At 36.7% G+C, this 17,551-nt stretch overlaps 1 protein-coding gene across 1 annotated transcript in view; it reads left to right on the top strand.

The window, feature by feature from the left end:
- TIGIT (T cell immunoreceptor with Ig and ITIM domains) overlaps window positions 1–17,551 on the top strand; it is a 31,954-nt gene extending 14,403 nt beyond the window's left edge. Inside the window, exons 2-4 of the mRNA XM_072613948.1 lie at window positions 7,431–7,775; window positions 12,915–13,024; window positions 17,252–17,551. Coding sequence (XP_072470049.1) covers window positions 7,431–7,775; window positions 12,915–13,024; window positions 17,252–17,479 — 683 coding nt within the window. The 3' untranslated portion in view covers window positions 17,480–17,551. The remainder of the gene's footprint in view (window positions 1–7,430; window positions 7,776–12,914; window positions 13,025–17,251) is intronic.

Here is a 17,551-nt window from a genome sequence, read left to right as displayed (position 1 = left end):
GCAGAAACTAGGCATAGACCAACATCTCACACCATGTATCAAGATAAGGTCAAAATATGTATATAATTTACACATAAAACCATAAGCAAATTAGGAAAGCATGGAATAGTTTATCTGTCAGATTTATGGATAAAGGAAGAATTTATGACCAAACAAGAGATAGCATTACAAAATGTAAAATAAATTATTTTGATTGTATAAAATTTAAAAGTTTTTGCACAAACAAAACCAATGCAACTAAAATAATAAGTAAAGCAGAAAATTGGGGGAAATTTTTTTGCAATGAGCATGTCTGAACAAGGCTTCATTTTTCAAATATATAGAGAAATGAGTATAATTTGTAAAAGTACAAGTTATTCACCAATTGATAAGTGGTCAAAGGATATGAACAAACAGTTTTCAGAGAAATCAAAGCTATCTGTAGTCATATGAAAAAAATGCTCTAAATTATTATTGATTAGAGAAATGCAAACTAAAACAGTTCTGAGGTACTATCTCATACCTATCTAATATGAAAAAAAAAGAAAATGATAAATGTTACAGGGGATGTGAGAAAACCAGGACACCAATTTACTGTTGGTGGAGTTGTGAACTGATCCAGTTGTTCTGGAACTATGTCCCAAAGGCTATAAAACTGTGCATACCCTTTGATCCAGCAATGCTACAGGTAGGTCCATATCCCAAATATATTTTAAAAAGGGGGAAAGGACTTGTCTGTACAAAAATATTTATAGTAGCCCTTTTGATGGTGGCTAAGAATAGGAAATCAAAGGGATGCCCATCAACTGGGGAATGGCTAAACAAGCTGTAGTATATGATTGTAATGGAATGTTGTTGTTCTATAAGAAATAATAAACAGGAATGTTTCAGAAAAACCTGGAAAGACTTACATAAACTGATACAAAGTGAAGTGAACAGAACTGGGAAAATGTTGTACTCAGTAATAGCAATATTGTTCAGAAAAAACTGTGAATGACCTAGCTATTCTCGGCATTACAATAACCCAAGAAAATCCTGATGAAGCATACCATCTACCTCCAGAGAAAGAACTGATATTATTGAAAACAGATGGAAGCATGACATTTTTACTTTGTCTGTTTCATTATTTTTCTTTTATTCTAGTTATCTTGTACAAAATGACTAATGTGGAAATGTTTTATATGATTGCACATGTATAACCTATATCTGATTGCTCACCATCTCAGGGAATGGGGGAAGGAAGGGAGGGAGGGAGGGAGGGAGCGATAGAATTTGGAACTCAAAATTTTTTAAAAGGTTATAAAAGTTTTAACATGTGATTGGAGGGAAAATAAAATATGTTAAAAAAAAAAAAAAGAATGACATTGAATGAGATGGCATGGTTGGCCTTGTACCAATGGAGGCAACCAACATCAATGACATCACAAAGCTATTGGAGTATTAGTTTTATATTTTCTATTAGAAACAAATGTTTCTGTTCTTAACATTTTCTCTCTTTTCACGACTTCTTTGGGCCTAATTGATTTATTCTTCTAGGGTTTTAAAATTCAGATAGTTCATTTAATTTTTCTTTTTCTCTTTTATTAATGTTAGCATTTGATGATACAAACTTACTTCTAAGAACATTCAGCTTTGGTACATCCCATAGGTCTTGATATGTGGTTTTATTGTTATTGTTAAATACTCATTTATCTTTTTCCTGGTTTTTTATAATCCAACTAATATTTAATAGATTTTTAAAATTCCCATGCAACTTCATATCTATTACTCAAGTTGTTTATTTTTAAATTTTATTGCATTATGGTATAAAATACAGCATGTATAATTTTTGCCTTATTCAGTTTATCAAAGATGTAGGTCATAAGAGGTGGTGGCTTGGTGGCACAGTGGATAGCATGTTGGACCTTAAGTCAGGAACACCTGAGTTCAAATCTGGTTTCTGACACTTAATAGCTGTATGACTCTGGGCAAATCACTTAACCCTGTTTGCCTTAGTTTCCTTATCTGTAAAACGAGCCAGAGAAAGAAATGGAAAACTACTCCAGTATCTTTGCCAAGAAACCACAAATGAGGTCACAAAGAGGCACAACTGAAATGACTGAACAACAAGAACTAGGTCATAACGTAAGGGGTCATACATCATGGGATTCTAAATTTAGAAGGAAACTTAGAAACTTTATAATCTAATCCCATTATTTTATAAATGAGGAAACTGAAACACAGGTAGACTAAGTGACTTTCTGAAGGTTACTCACAAAATAAGGAGCAGAGCCAGAATTCAAACCCAGTCTTTTGACTCCAGATATACTGCTCTTGCAACTATACTTATGAACATAAGTACATTAATCAAATTCTGTTAGACTTCAACATATACTCAATAAGCGTGTGTATTCCCTGCTTCTACCATTTAATTATCTCCATATGCCTGTTATTTCTAGCTTTCTTAACACTTAATAAGCCTGTCAGATCTTCCATTTCCTAAGTGTCAATCTTTTTACTATATTGTCATTCTGACAATTGACTGTTGAAGTCCCCTACTATTATTATATCTTTGTATAGTTCTTCTTCTATTACTGTTAACCTTTCTTTTATGAATTTAACTGTTGAATTGTTTGGAGCATATAAGTTAAAAATTGTTATATATTCATTATTTATTCTTCCTTTCACTATTGTATAATACCCTTGTCTCTCTCTCTTTTGATGTCTGGGTAGAATTCAACCTTAGGTGTTATCATTACTGTCACTCCTGCTTTCTTTAAAATTGCTGCAAATCATGCAATACCATAGTCTCTGAAGAATTAAAGTTGAGGGTTACCTAGAGGGCAATGGAGAGATGCATGATGGGAATGAGCAAGCTGCAATGTAATGCTAATAAAGAATTAAACAGGAGAAGTGATGTGAAGGATGTTGTCAAACAAAGATGTATGGCTGGTAGAGGTTAGCCAGTCATGTGGTAAGTAAGATCTATAGACAGCTGATGCATAGGCCAAGGGCTCCATTGTTAAGCACACTACATCAAGAATTCTAGAGGAAGGGCCCAGCATGTGAAACCCCAGTGGAAGGATACAGATAAGAGTTGCACTGGATGAGAAGCTGCAGATGAATTGCAAGAGTGGGGGACCTGTGAGCTTGAGGCCACAAGTGGCCCTCTAGGTCCTCAAGTGTGATTTTTTGACTGAACAAATCCCTTTAATAAAAGGATTTGCTCTGTAAAGCTTGGACTCAGTCAGTTGGCCAAGAAAACCCCATATGATGTCTCAGTCAGACATGACTGAAACGACTGAACAAGAATGACATAAATGAAACATACTGTTCCCTTCCAGAGGGAGAGGTTGTGGACTCAGTGCATCCTGAGGTGCACGTGCGCACACACATACACACACACACACACACACACACATTTTATTGATAAGGTGGGAATTTGTTTTACTTGAATATACATGTTTTTAATGGGTTTTGCTTTTCTTCTTTTCTCAAGTGGGAGAGGACATGAGAGGCTGGGAGAGAATATGAACCTTAACATAAAATAAGATTGAATTTATAAAACCTAAAGAGGTCATAAAATCATTGCTCAAGGGCTGGGAGGGACTTTACAGGTTATCTACTCTAACCACCCATTTTAGAGAATAGTAGATTGAAGCCTTGAGACATGAATGATTTGTCCAGGGTGAGGTATCAAGTGGAAGCACTGGGGCTTGAACTAAGGTCCTTTGATTCCAAATCTAGTAGTCTTTCCACTGCATCATGCATTTATTGTTATAAATGTTCATTTTTATTTCTCTCCTGGAATTTCCCTCTTCTATTTTTGTTTTTAATATTGTTTCAATGAAAATTCCATTCATTTTCTGTGAGAATTTCTAGTAAAGCCATTTAACAAACCAAATAAACATCCAATTTAAGGTCTACTGATTCTTGATTTCCTGATGCTTATTCCCTTTTTATTATAGTGATAGGAGTTTTGCTTTTGAGTTTGTCAGATGTTTTTCTTCCCCACTTTCTTTGAAAAATCTTCATTTAAAAATGATTAAGTTATTTAAAATGGTTATATTTTACCTCCTTTCCCTTTTGCATTAATCAGAATGTACAGTTTAAACTAAAACCATGGTTTATTTTCTTTCTATTACATTTACAATAGCTTATCTTGTGTTGGAACCTTAGGTCAGGTCATCTTACATGAAGTCCTTATCACATAGCAGTATAAAAATTTAATTATTAAGAGAAAACAAAAATTGTGTTTCTTTCTGTCTCTTTCCACATCTCTTTGAGATTCTATTACAAGTGTGGGGAACCTGCAGCCTGGAGGCCACATGTGGCCCTTTGACGGCCCTTTGACAGTCAAAGAGGCACTTGAGGACCTAGAGGGCTACACATGGCTTCAAGGCTATAGGTGTCCCATCTTTGCATTACCTTTGGCTTGAATTTCTTCTTTATGTATAATTTTTATAATTTTTTTCCAGTTTTCTTTCTGCTAACTTTGCTTTCCATCATTTCCTATAGATTTTTCCGTGTTTCCCTGTACTTACATTTCTTATTTTTTATTGATGAGCAAAATGCATCTTTCATTTTTAATAAATTATTTTTTATAATTTACAATCCTTTTTTTCTACTACTCATAAGGATACCTTTAATTGAATAGTTCTATTGATGTCATTTAAGGTCTTGATTTTTAAAAATACATTATTTTTCATCAAAGTGATATGCTTGTTTGTCAAATATGTAATTTGCCATCTTTATTATTATTCTTATTTAAAAAGATGCAAAACCAGTGAGAAGCTTGGGTCATTGAATGTAAGTATGCTTTCCCAAGCATAATCTATCTTTCTCCCTTCATTCAATTCAATTTTGGTTCCAGATCATTGTCAATCTACAGTGTCAATACAAGACCCATGTGGTGTCGGAGTATTTGAGTTTAGCCTCAATTACACAAAAAAAAGTTCATTCAACTACATATCATAGTCTGTAATTAGAAGGTCTTACTTACTCATCTATTCCTGTGAAGATAGGCTGAAGTCTTTCAAAAAATTGTGAATTTCGTTTAGGAAGTTCTGCAGTGCTTCAGGATTTGATGCAACTAGCACAAGGTTGTCCACAAACATGAGCATGTAGAGGACCTCACCATCTAGAGGGAAGCTTTCTTTTATTTGGTCCTCTATCATATCATCAAACACTTTGGGTGGACATACAATTTGTTTTCATTCATCACTTGATATGAAAAGGGTCATCAATCAAAGTAATCCCTTTTTTACGTGTTTCATGAAGTATGATTTTCATATCCTCATTGGAGACACACTTTTGGAAGAAAGTCTTTGTGTCTACATTTTGCTCTACTATGCCAAAAAAAAAAAAAAAGACAAATGTGAATATAAGGAAACACGAAAGATCTATAGGAAGTGATGAAAAGTATAGTTAGTAAAATCGGAATTGTAAACACATTGACAACAGCTAAAGAAAGAAAGAAAGCTACTGCAAATGTTACTGAACCCCAGGTAGACTTGGAAAGAGAAGGAAAATACAATTTTAATTTTCTCTTAATATGTTGGATTCTATGATGTAAAATAAAGCTTCGTGTAAGATTTTTATCATTTAAAAATTTTGACTTGATCATTTCTGCATATCAGATAGAGAGCAGGTCATTAAGTAAAAAAGACTTTTTTGGGTTCAAGTCCTGCCACTGATACTATGTGACCCTGGGTAAGTCAATTAACCTCTTAGTTCATTAGGCAACTCTTGAAGATTCTAGGTTTCAAAGTTGTACCTTGTTACATTTTTCATTGGTAGAGGGAGCTTCCTCACTGGGAACTCCCCCCACCAATGAAAGCACAAGTCTGATCCAAAAATAATTTTGGTTATTTGATTTAAGAAAGCAGGGCATGGATAGAAAATAAGGAAAAGAATAAGCATTTATTTAGAATCTATTATATACCAGACACTGATGTTAAGCACTTTACAAATATTATCTCACTTCATCCCCTATGAGGTAAATGCTGTTATAATCCCCATTTTACAGTTGAGGAAACTGAAGCAAACAGAGTTTAAATGATTTACTTGCCCAGGGCTATATGTATCTGAGGTTAAATTTGAACACAGATCTTCTTGATTCCAGACCCACTGTCCCTCCTTGATGTCTCCAGCTCAAAATAATTTTAAGCTCAACACCATCAGAAGATTACCTCCACAAATTTCCACTCAAATAATAAGGCTAACATTGCGTACCATGTATTTTTGAAATTCCTATATATTCTTAAATCTTTTTTCTTCAGAATTATGTTTAGCTTGGTTTGGTTACTGTTTTTGAGATGAAGCACTATTATCCTTCATTTTCAGTATATGATATTCTTTATTCTGTTATTGTTTATCTTGAGCAAAGAAATCTTGCATAATTTAAAAGGATATTTTGTGATATGTACTAATATTCTTCTTTTCTATGTGAAAAAATCCTTTCTTTCTCATTGTAATTGTGAAGTTTGATTATAATATGTCTGAGTGAGTTCAGTCTGTAGGTCATCCTTATGGGGAGTCAGTGAATTCTGTCAATATGAAAATGGCCCAATTTTCCCAATATTTCTGGAAATACTTATTTAGTTTTCTAAAATACGCTGATCAGATTATGTATTTCTTCACATTTAGAGGTAATCCTGATATCTTTCCTAGCTCTGTGCTATTGGTCTGTCACCTCTGTTTGTGAAGTTTCTAAGTATTTTTCCATCTGGATTTTTTTTTTCTGTTTCCTCACTCTCCTCCCCACTTTTTAAACCATTCTTCCCCAAGCAAATTATTTGTCACAGTGAATCCACTTTTTTCTTTCATATTCTCCATCGATATTTCCAAGCTGTTAAAATTCATCATCATCTTGTCTTGATTTTTATTTCATCTTGTGTTAATTTTACTATTTTCATTTCTTCCTCTGTTTCCTTCTGTGTTTTTATTTTCCACACTAACATGTCTTGCAGTCATTCCAGCTTTGTTTCTGGGGTGTTAATTCATTATTTTTTTCCTTCTGGCATTTTGGTTTCAGTTTCTTTTAATCTATGATATTTATTCCTTATGCTGGAATTTTCTTTTGTTTGCTCATTTCTTCGATTATCCCTTTTATGAAAACCAATTTTACCTTGGGGGTTGTGAGCCCAAATCTTTTTCCTTTGCATTTCACTTGTTGTTTTGAAAGGATATTAAGGAAGTAGATTCTCTTATGACCACCAACTCCTCTATCTTCCCAGAAATCTTCCATTTCTTTTACAGTCTCAGGTTTGTTAGCATGTAGCTGTACATAATACTAATTGTGTCTCTTTATTTTCTTTTTTTAATTCTACAATTGAGATTTTACCCTCCTTCTCAATTCTTTTCTTCCAGTTAAATTTCTACAGAAAAGGCAACAGAGTGCCTATTACATAAGGCAAATATTTACCCTTCAAGCTCTCACAGGAACTATTGTCCTTCCTTTACACCTTCAGGGGCTGTGATTGGGAGAATTTTTGCTGTTGAGAAAATGTCTGCAGTTGAAGGCACCTCAGCTACTTTTCAGTGCAACCTCTTATATACTACAGCTATGGTCACACAGGTCACCTGGAGCAGGAACGATCAAATGCTAGCTATTCTTGACTCTGTTCATGGTTCTTTTATCAACCCAGTCTACCAAAAGAAGGTAAACTTGGCCCGGGGATATGGCATAACTCTCCTGTCCTTAACTGCCAATGACACTGGCGAGTACCACTGTGACTTTCACACCTTTCCTGATGGGATTTACAAAGGAAACATTTTTCTGGAAGTCACAGAACTAAACCTTCCAGGAGATTCAGGTAAGGCAATGAACTATACTTATTATGATTAAGTCGAAAAACATCCTAATGATCCTTCTTCCATGTAGATAAAGCACCCTCTCCACTTGCCCTTTCACATACCTCTCACCAAAGGGCACTGTAAAACAAAAGGAATGAATAAATCTGATAGCCAAAAGGACTAGAAAGAAACCTGGAGACCATCAAGTCCAATCCCTTTATTTTACAGGCAAGAAAATCATGACCAAGAGAGATAAAGTAATTTTTCCTCGGGGGGTACAGCTAATTTGTGGTAAAGGATGGGGAGGGAGGGAAGGAATAAGCATTTACATAGTGCCTACTCTGTGCCAGGCACTTTGCTAAGCACTTGTACAAATAGTGTCACATTTGATGAAGATAAAAGTTGAACATACATCTCCTAAATCCCAGTTCAGTGCTATTTCTATGGCATTTTAAGGTTTACAAAAACTCACAAACATACGTTATCTCAAGAGAGATCTGGTAGGTTCAGGCTGGCTATAGCACATTACTAGTGATGGTGTGTTTAGGAAATGCTCAAATCATCAAGTACATGCCCAACAAGCAAAGGTAGTAGGATTGGTTGTGCATCATAGATGAGCGCCAGTGGATCTAATAATTTAAATTTAATCACACACCTAAAAAACAAATTAGATTTATGGATGCCTAAAGTGTGTCTAAAAGAAATCAGGCTAAAGGCAATGTCAAAATGATAATATGCTTCAATATTATTGTTATCAACTTTTCTTTGTACCCCCAGTGACTAGTACATGGTTGGTTGTAGTCCTTCATGCTCAAAGAGGACCAAAATGATATTACTTTGTTGGGGTCAAGATAAGGTGTGTCTAACTGTGACAGATCAGATTAATGTGAGGTCAGAATGCTCTACACAGGTCAGGCACAAATGGTCCATATGAATATTTGGGGTGGAGTTGTCTCTGAATTTGTGCATCTCATGTTTCTTTTGAGTATGTAGTGGTGCTTAATAAATGGGGTTTTTTTGGCTAATGTGAGTATTCTTTCCACTAAGACAGATAGCAACCTTTTTATACCTTAATCCAGGGGATCTTAGCCTTTCTTTGTGTCATGGACCTCTTTGGCAATCTGGTGAAGCCTATGGATCCTTTCTCAGAATAATGTTTTTAAACGCATAAAGTAAAATATAGAGGTTTGCAAAGGAAACCAAAAGTTAGTGAAATTAAAGATGGATTTTTTTTCTCATCCAAGTTTTCTCCTCCCCTGAAGTCTATCTGTAAACCCTTTGGTTGCAGGCAAAGAACCCTGTTTTAATAGAGCTGAAGAAGTTTCCCTGATAAAAGGAATGGAGAGACAGCCAAGAACGTGGTGCAGAATGTGGTAGGGCATCTGCTGAAGGTCCAGTTACTCTCTAACAAATGCTTTTATGGACTCAAGTTCTTCACACTTTTCTCACGTGGGACAAGACTATGCTGTACTCTCAGAATCACTTCTTGCCCCCCACTTCAGTGGGGTGTTGTCTCAGAACCATTTCTAGGGCCAGCTTGTCTTCTGGAAATAAGACAACTTGAATCTCTTGCTTCCCAGGGATTTCTCCAACTCTTGCCACCTAACTGGGCTCCCATATCTCTCACGCTTCCATGCTTGTTGTGAGGTAGGCTTCCCAGGGTCTCATAGGACACAAAACCTACCAGGAAGCTGAAATTCAAGGAAGGATTTCAATCTTATTTTGTTTCTCTCAATAGATCTCTCTCTAACTGGTATGCTGCCTGGACTCACATATCAATGATTAGCATAGTTTCATCCCCTCATAGTTGACTCATTCCAGTGATTCCAAACCCTCAGTTGATGATGTTCAAACCTTGTTCTCTGTTGTTAATTTATTATTCCTTCACACCCATCTACCTGAACCATGACATCACCTCCCTCCTCAGTTTCTCACCCTAAAGTTACATGCCTCTGCACCCTTTGGAATGTTTGCCCCATGATTAACAAACTCCCTTTCATCTTAAACCTCTTTCTTTTTAACTCCTTCATGTTCTAGCCTTCACTGAGATATGGTTCCCTCCTTATGGCATGACATCTCTGACTACCTTTCCCACCACTAGCTACATTTTTTCGCATACCTTTTGACCCACTGGTTGTTGACTTTGGATATGCCTTGTTTGCTGTTGCTAAGTTCAGATTCCTTCTATCACCTTCACTTAGAAATCCTTTTGAAGTTCATTTGTGATGAATGAAAAGTCTGACAGACATAATAGTTTGTGCTATAGTCTGAACTTGCTTGGGTCCTACCATATCTGTTCTCACAAGCTGACTACTGGAGAAAGTACCTTCATGAGATAAAAAAAGGAGCTATGTAATCAAAATTGCATTTGAGACATGACAGCATCATTTTCAGGAAGTGATACATTGTCTATGCAAGCCTAGGAACTTGGAACACCTTTAGACTATGTGGTACTTTAACCAATATCAGATTTTCTAGGTAAGGTCTTTTATTAAATTTGACTTCCCCATGAAGCAGATTGTTGCAGAAAAAAAAGTTATTTTTTTTGGTGGATCATATCCTGCAGAAAGATAGACCCTTTATTTATTATTTACTTTGTAAGAACTAGGGATACAAATACATAAAAAAAAGACTCCCTGTGCAAGGAGCTTACATGCTAATGGAGAAAGACAACACACAAGGAGGAGTTGGGAATTAGAATAGTAGGGAGCATAATGAAGCATGGTATGGACAGCTCATGAGATGGTAGTGTGGATTAGATGCTTACCAATGAAAAAATAAGAGCTTCACGGAAGAGGCATCTTCAAGGTGAGAAGGCTGCTTGTCAAGGAGTGGAGAAGTCTGGAGAATGTGGAGTAGAGCTAAGAGTGAAGTGAGTATGGCCTAGACACCTCATGAAATGGGGATCAGACCAGGGACTCAACAATCAGGAAAGAAGATTCAGTGTTAGATATTTTTTGTTGTTTGGCCATTTTTCAGTCATGTCCAACTCATCGTGAGACCTTGTGGGGTTTTCTTGGCAGAGATACTGGAGTAGCTTGTCATTTACTTCTCCATATCATTTAACAGATGAGGCAAATGGGGTTAAGTGACTTGCCCAGGGCCACACAGCTAGTAAATGTCTGAGGCCAGATTTGAACTCAGGAAGATGAGTCTCCCAGACTTTAGGCCCAGCACTCTATCCATTGCTCCACCTATTTGCCCTTTACAGATGTTACCCTCAAGCAACTCTACTACATATGATCCACCAGCAGCAGACACTCTTTGCCAATACCTATGCTAGATGGTAGCCCTCTAAACTAGTGTGAGTACTGCATCTGAAGGAAAGTCAATTTTCAGCATCTCTTCTACATCTTCTTGTGTCTCTATGCTGGGCCCTGGCATGACTTGATAAGGAGTGCTTCATGTTCACTGAATATGTGTGTATTTTTTTAAAAAAGTCAACCAGCAAGCATTTAAAAAGTGTCAGACATTGTTTTAGGCACTAAGGATACAAAGAATGAAATAATCCATACTCACAGTGGCTTTCATTCATTTTTTAAAAAAAGATGTGAGTATTTAAAGAGTCATATATATGATTGCCTTTGATGACTTACAGTTACAAAAAAGCTGCCCTTTGGGATAACTCATCTTATAAGTTATTCCATCAGCCAAGTCCAAGGAGTCCATGGAGAAGTCAATAGGATTATTGCTCCCCCTACCAACCCTATTCTATTCCTGGGGGTAGTTACACTGGACTTCATTGTAGACATGCCCCAGTCCCAAAGGTATAATGCAATACTGGTGATAGAAGATGTCTTGATCAACATGGATCACTCACTCCTCTGTGACATTCCTCCCGTCAAAGCTGGACATCTCATCCTGAAAGAACCTACCTGGGTCCATATTTTCTCCTCTAATGCCATGTTCCCAGTTCATCTTCCATGTCTGGGAGAACTGTACTATTCATGGCCCTCCAGGTGAAGATCCATCATCTCAGCATGTTATTTTCAGTCTGATGATCAGGAACTAACAGATGTTTGGATAACATCTTGGGTAGTATATTTTCTACCTTCAAGAAGACTTAGTTACCCTACTGAGTTACCAACTGTCAGTTGCAGAATTCTGAAACTCATCTTTAACGTGAACCATGTTTTGCATCCCTGGTATTTCTCTACACTCAACTTGTATACCACAGTGTCCATAGATATTGAGGTAATATGGAATTATAACATGAATCTATCTCCTCCAAATTCAATAAAGATCACTATAGTTCAATCCAGCATGTGCAAAGGATTTTCAAATTAAGTGATCATGGAAAGGGCATCTTTAAAAGTTACTCTTTTCTCCTCTCTAACTCTTATTTTTTTTTTTTGGCATGAATTCTTCTTTGGTTTTTTGAATATTGTTTATGATTGTCAAATTCACAATAAAAATAATTTTTAAAATGAATAAAGAATAAGAAAAGAAATTTATTAAGTACTTAATGTGCGAGGAACCATGCAAAACACTGGAGATGCTAAGAAAAGTAAAGAACAGTCCCTGTTCTCAAGCAGTTTGCATTTTAATGAGGGAGACAATGTGTATATAAATGAACCTAAAAGATACATGAGAATAGAAAGTAATCTTAGAGGGTATCTTCCCTCTAAACAGCTGGGGGCAAGGAGCGGAAAGCCTTCCTGAAGAAGGTGATATTTGAATTGAGTATTGAAGGAATCCAAGGATAAATCCAATAAATATTGAATATTTATTATTCCAGAATATTCCAAGTATAGGAAACATCCAATACAATAGAACAGAGATGGGAGATGTCGTTTCATGTGAAGAACAGTAAATAGGCCAGTATGACTGGATCATAGAATAAGTATAAAGTGCAAGAAGATTGGAAAGATAAGAAGACAGATAAGAAGGGACAAGGTTTTGAAGAGCTTTAAATACCAAACAAAGGATCTTGTATTTAATCCTAATGGTAATAGGGAATCACTGGAGTTTAGTTAAATCCCACACAATTATAGGCCATGTTGTCTTCCTAAACTGACTTCAAGATTCTGGCTCCTGTTGGTGCAGAGAGGTTTCTTTGGTGTTAATTTCTAAGACTGTTCTATAAGCTTGTAGGGTGGTGGTGCAGAGGACTCTGTTTCTCTATGACTGCCAACTCATGCCTTTTTGCCTCTTTTCAGCACCTGAGACATTGGACAGCTCCCATTCCAGGATCTCTTTAGGAGTCATAGTCTCAGTGACAATAATCATTGCTGCAACAGTCATCATGTTGGTGATCTTTAGTGCCAAGGTAAATGTGCCTGATTCATGGACCATAATTCTGGGAGTGATAACCTTAACTCTACATCTTTGAGATGTTTCCATTTCAATGAGGGAAGTCATGCTGACCCTTCACACACTTCATGGATTGTTCTGAAATGTATGGAAAGGGCAGTCTAGGCTCAAAGGGCTAAAAGGTGAAATTCAACAAGGTCCATGGAAGTCATGGGACCTTCATGGCCTTACTTTAAATTAATCCCTTTTGAGAATATAAAAAGAGAAAATTTTTCAGAGAAGTGAGGAGGGGAGAGGAAAATGATAGCTATCTTAAGTGTTTTGAATGACTTTTATATAGAACAAACAAATCCTGTCATACTTAAGAGGTCAGAACTAGGAGCAGAACTTTAAGGTGACTAATTAAAGATAAACCTTGAAGAAAGGCAGATTTTAAACAATATAAGGATGAACTTCCTAACATTCAGAGCTATCCAAAAGTGTAATTGAAAAATAGTAAATCAACTATGCTTGGAGGTTTTCAGTAAGTGATTGAATGGGACTACCGTTAGGGACATTTAGACTAGGAAAACCTATTCCCATATAGGCTCAACTTGATTTTTTGAGATCCTTTCCAACTCTGGGGTTCAGAGATTCTATGAAAGCATTGCTAAACCAATCAAAGGTTAGCTAGGAGCCAAGTTTATCTTTGCTGTCTCTCTTTCCTCTCCCTGAGTATTCCCTAGAAAGAACTATATTGTACATCTCTCATCTTTCCAGTCTTGCTCAGTTCTGACTGGCTGCTCCTCCTTACACATGCTGTCTCTGAACCTTGTGAAGCTTTTCTGCTTTTCTGTACTTCCCTGATGTAACCAGGAGTTGTATGGAAGCTAGAGAGAAATGCTTATTCGTAAAAGTGCCTTTGTAAAAACTGAGTGTGTACCTTCCAATATTTAACAAGCACTTTTGGTTATAAAGATTACTTTTTTTAAGCTGGAGTCCATTCTGCATAGTGTTACTGCCCGGGTAATTACTTATGACATCACCTCCTTTCTGCATATCCATTTGCATTTTGAGCCTTTGTACTTGACTTCCTACCCTGAAGATTCTCAATCTGAAATTCTCTTAGTATTCAGTGCACTTAAACCCATCCTTTGAATTATTATCTCTAAAATGGGAATTGGCTGAATAATGGTGGACACTCTGTTTCAAATATATAGGGTGGCCCAAAAGTCTTAGTGTAGTTTTAGAGCTACAACCATATAGCATTTGAAAGTTCGTAAATCAGTTTTCTTCTAACAGCCCTATGTGGTGGATACTATGATTCCATTATTCCATTTTATGAATGAGAAAGTTGAGACTCAGAAAGGTTGAGTGACTTAGTGTCAGTATTCAAATCCAGTTTTGTGATTCAATACTGCACAACATTGCTAGGCAAGGTGCCTGAACAAAGGTAGCCAAAATTAACAAGTGCCATCAGGAAAGTCCTAGAAATAGTGTTTTTCAAAATACTAATACCTGATTAAATTGGTACTAATAAATGAAATGTCAAAGAACATATTACACTGAGTTACAGCATCAGCAAAATTCACAAGGGCATTTCTTACCATGTTTATGTCAAAGACAGCTCTGGAAATCCTTAACATTGCTGACCACCTACAACTCTTCCAAAGAATTCATTTATAATGGTGGAAAGGAAGACAATCAGTTGCTATTTATCATATAGATGGTCACCTACACTGATTATGTCAAACTCAAACAGAAAAAGGTCTATATATTGACTTGTTCATTCAGTTATTCAGTTGTGTCTGACTCTTCATGACCCTGTGGATCGTATCATGTCATTCCTGTCCTTAGGATTTTCTTGGCAAAGATACTGAAGTGGCTTGCCATTTTCTTTTCCAGTAGATTAAAATAAACAGAACTTAAGTGACTTGCCCAGGATCACACAGCTATAAGTGTCTTGAGGCCAATTTTGAACTCAGGACTTCATGAGTCCAGGCCCAGTTCTATCTATCCACTCTATCCACCAAGCCACCTAGCCGCTTCTGCATACTGACTTAAAAAACTACAAATGAACATTATCTATGTCATGTTGTTAATTCTTTTGTCAAACATTTCTCAATTACATTTTAATCTAGTTCTGGTTGCCCTTAAGAGTTTTGTAAGCAGCCAAGATTTGACCTGTTGGATCTACACTCTGATGTATTAGAAGACAATGTAACAGACAATGATAATTATCTAAGTGTATGAGGATGGCTGTAAAGGGTAGATCATAATAACAGTGCCGATTCAAAGGAACTTGAATTTATTGTTAGTTGTAGTAGATTGTTTCAAAATCTGTTGCTGTTTCCAACTCTGCTCCTGAGATTTGTAGTCAGCCCCAAACCTGTGAACCAAATGAGTGCTCCACCCCTACGGGAAGACTCATCAACTCATTGATTTAGAGCTTAAAGGAGCCTAAGAAGTTATCTAGTGTAGCTCTTTCATTTGACAGACAGGAACCCAAGTCTCAGGGGAGCAAGTTATTACATTGAAGTGTTATTTCCTTGATGGAGGGACTATTTTTTTTAAGGGAGGAAAACAAAGCAATTGGGGTTAAGTGACTTGCCCAAGGTCACACAGCTATTAAGTATCAAGTATCTGAGGGCAGATTTGAACTCAGGTCCTCCTGACTCGAGGACTGGTGCTCTACTCACTGTGCCACCTAGGTTCCCCAGGGAGGGACTATTTTGTATCTGGTTTTGTATTCCCAGTGCTTAGCACTGTACCTGGCACACAGTATTTAATAATGCTTGTAGAATTGAATTGAATTACCCAAGGCCATATAATAAGTAAGTGGCAGAGTTAGAAGTTGAAGCCAAACCCTGTCTCCAAATCCAGAGCCATGTCCACTGCACCAAATGGCTGCACAACAGGCTGTTCCATTTGCTGCTCATACCACAGGTGGGTCACAATGTTGGAAGATATGGTTCAGGAGGCCCTTCCAGTGTGTTTTTCCTGACATCCTTGTTTGTGATAATCCCCCTTCAATAGTTCCTTAAATATGAATCACTTCTGGACAGTGTGTATGTGTGTGTGTGTGTGTGTATGTGTGTGTGTGTGTGTGATATGTATAGCAAAAAAAGAGAGAAGACAGTGAAAAAGAGAGATAAGAGGGAACAGATAAATAGAGAGAGAAGAGAAAGGAGGGAGAGAGATGGAGAAAGAAAGAAGAAATAGAGAAAAGACAGGGAAGATAGAGATAAAGAAGAAAAAGCAAGGAGAATGAGAGATGAGAGATACAGAGAAAAAAGAGAATGAGAGAGAGGAGAAAAAAGAAGAGATAAGAAGAAGAAATGACGAGGGAAGAAAAAGAGAAATAGGAAAAAATTCTTAAAAACAGGGATAAAAAGCAGGGGGTGTAAAGGCAACCACACTGGCATACCTAGGATGGCTGCTAGCACAGCACAGATTCTTAGATCTGTTTTACTAAGAAAGATAGCTGTTTGAAGGGTCAACAGTGTTTTTAAATTACATTCACTAGTTCAAAGGAAAAATCAGCACCTGAATTTAAGAGAAAATACAAACAGAGAAAATATAAGCAGAGAAATAAAGACCAACAGATTGGGTTCTACTGCCTGAATCAAAGCAAAATTGGTATATACTTGATATACATCCTTGAATGGAGAGAGCCTTTACATCTGAGCAATTGGGGGGTCTGAACATGTGGTCACTCAGAATCTCGACCTGGGAATCACAAGATCCTTCTCATAAGCGAGCCCTCAAAGCATAATACTGACTCAGAGTATAAATACACTTCTCAGAGTCAGAAAACAATCACAACCCTCCTGACTCAGTGCCTAATCAACTTGGTACCAAAGGGTATGAAAATCTTTCTAGAAGCAAGCCTCCCTCTAAACAAGTTTCCCTTAATAAGGCTCCACATGAGACCTATTAATGGGCAGGGGAAGATCTTATATCCCATTAACATTACACGGGAAAGGAAGGAGGGAGTTCAGAGAAAAGAGGAATACAGGAGGAAGAAGACACAGGAGAGAGATGAAGCGAGACAAAAGAGGAAGAAATAGAAAATTTCCTCTCTTTCCCCTGAAATACAGGAAAGAGAGAAGAGAGACAGAGAAGGAGGAAAGAGAAATGAAAAAATGACTAAGAAAAAACCAGAAAATTTGAACATCTTCAACTGTGTAAACTGAAGAATAATGAAAAAATCTAGGTCCAAATCTTCCACATACTCAATTTGGGGTTTTGATTTCTTTTGCAGAGAAAAATCTTCAGGATCCATTCAGCAAACTATGGCCTCAGGAGTCCCTCTGAACAAAATGAATTGAGCCCCAGTTCTCATGGTAGGTGTCTCCAACTAGAAGCCACACCGATGACCATCAGTCAAGATTATCAGCAAGGAAATGACTTAGGACAATCTCATGAATATTTTAATATCCTTAGTTATAGAAGTCTGAGTAGCTTTAACATACCAGTGGAGACAAGGTAATCTCTTAAAAGTGCTTGCAAAACAGCCTTTGTATTTTGTATATATATGCTTTTATAAATACCTTCACTTGAA

Source organism: Notamacropus eugenii, chromosome 5, assembly GCF_028372415.1.
Source record: "Notamacropus eugenii isolate mMacEug1 chromosome 5, mMacEug1.pri_v2, whole genome shotgun sequence".
NCBI lineage: Eukaryota > Metazoa > Chordata > Mammalia > Diprotodontia > Macropodidae > Notamacropus > Notamacropus eugenii.
The sequence above is the reverse complement of the archived record's forward strand: the minus strand, read 5'-3'. Positions and strand labels throughout refer to the sequence as shown.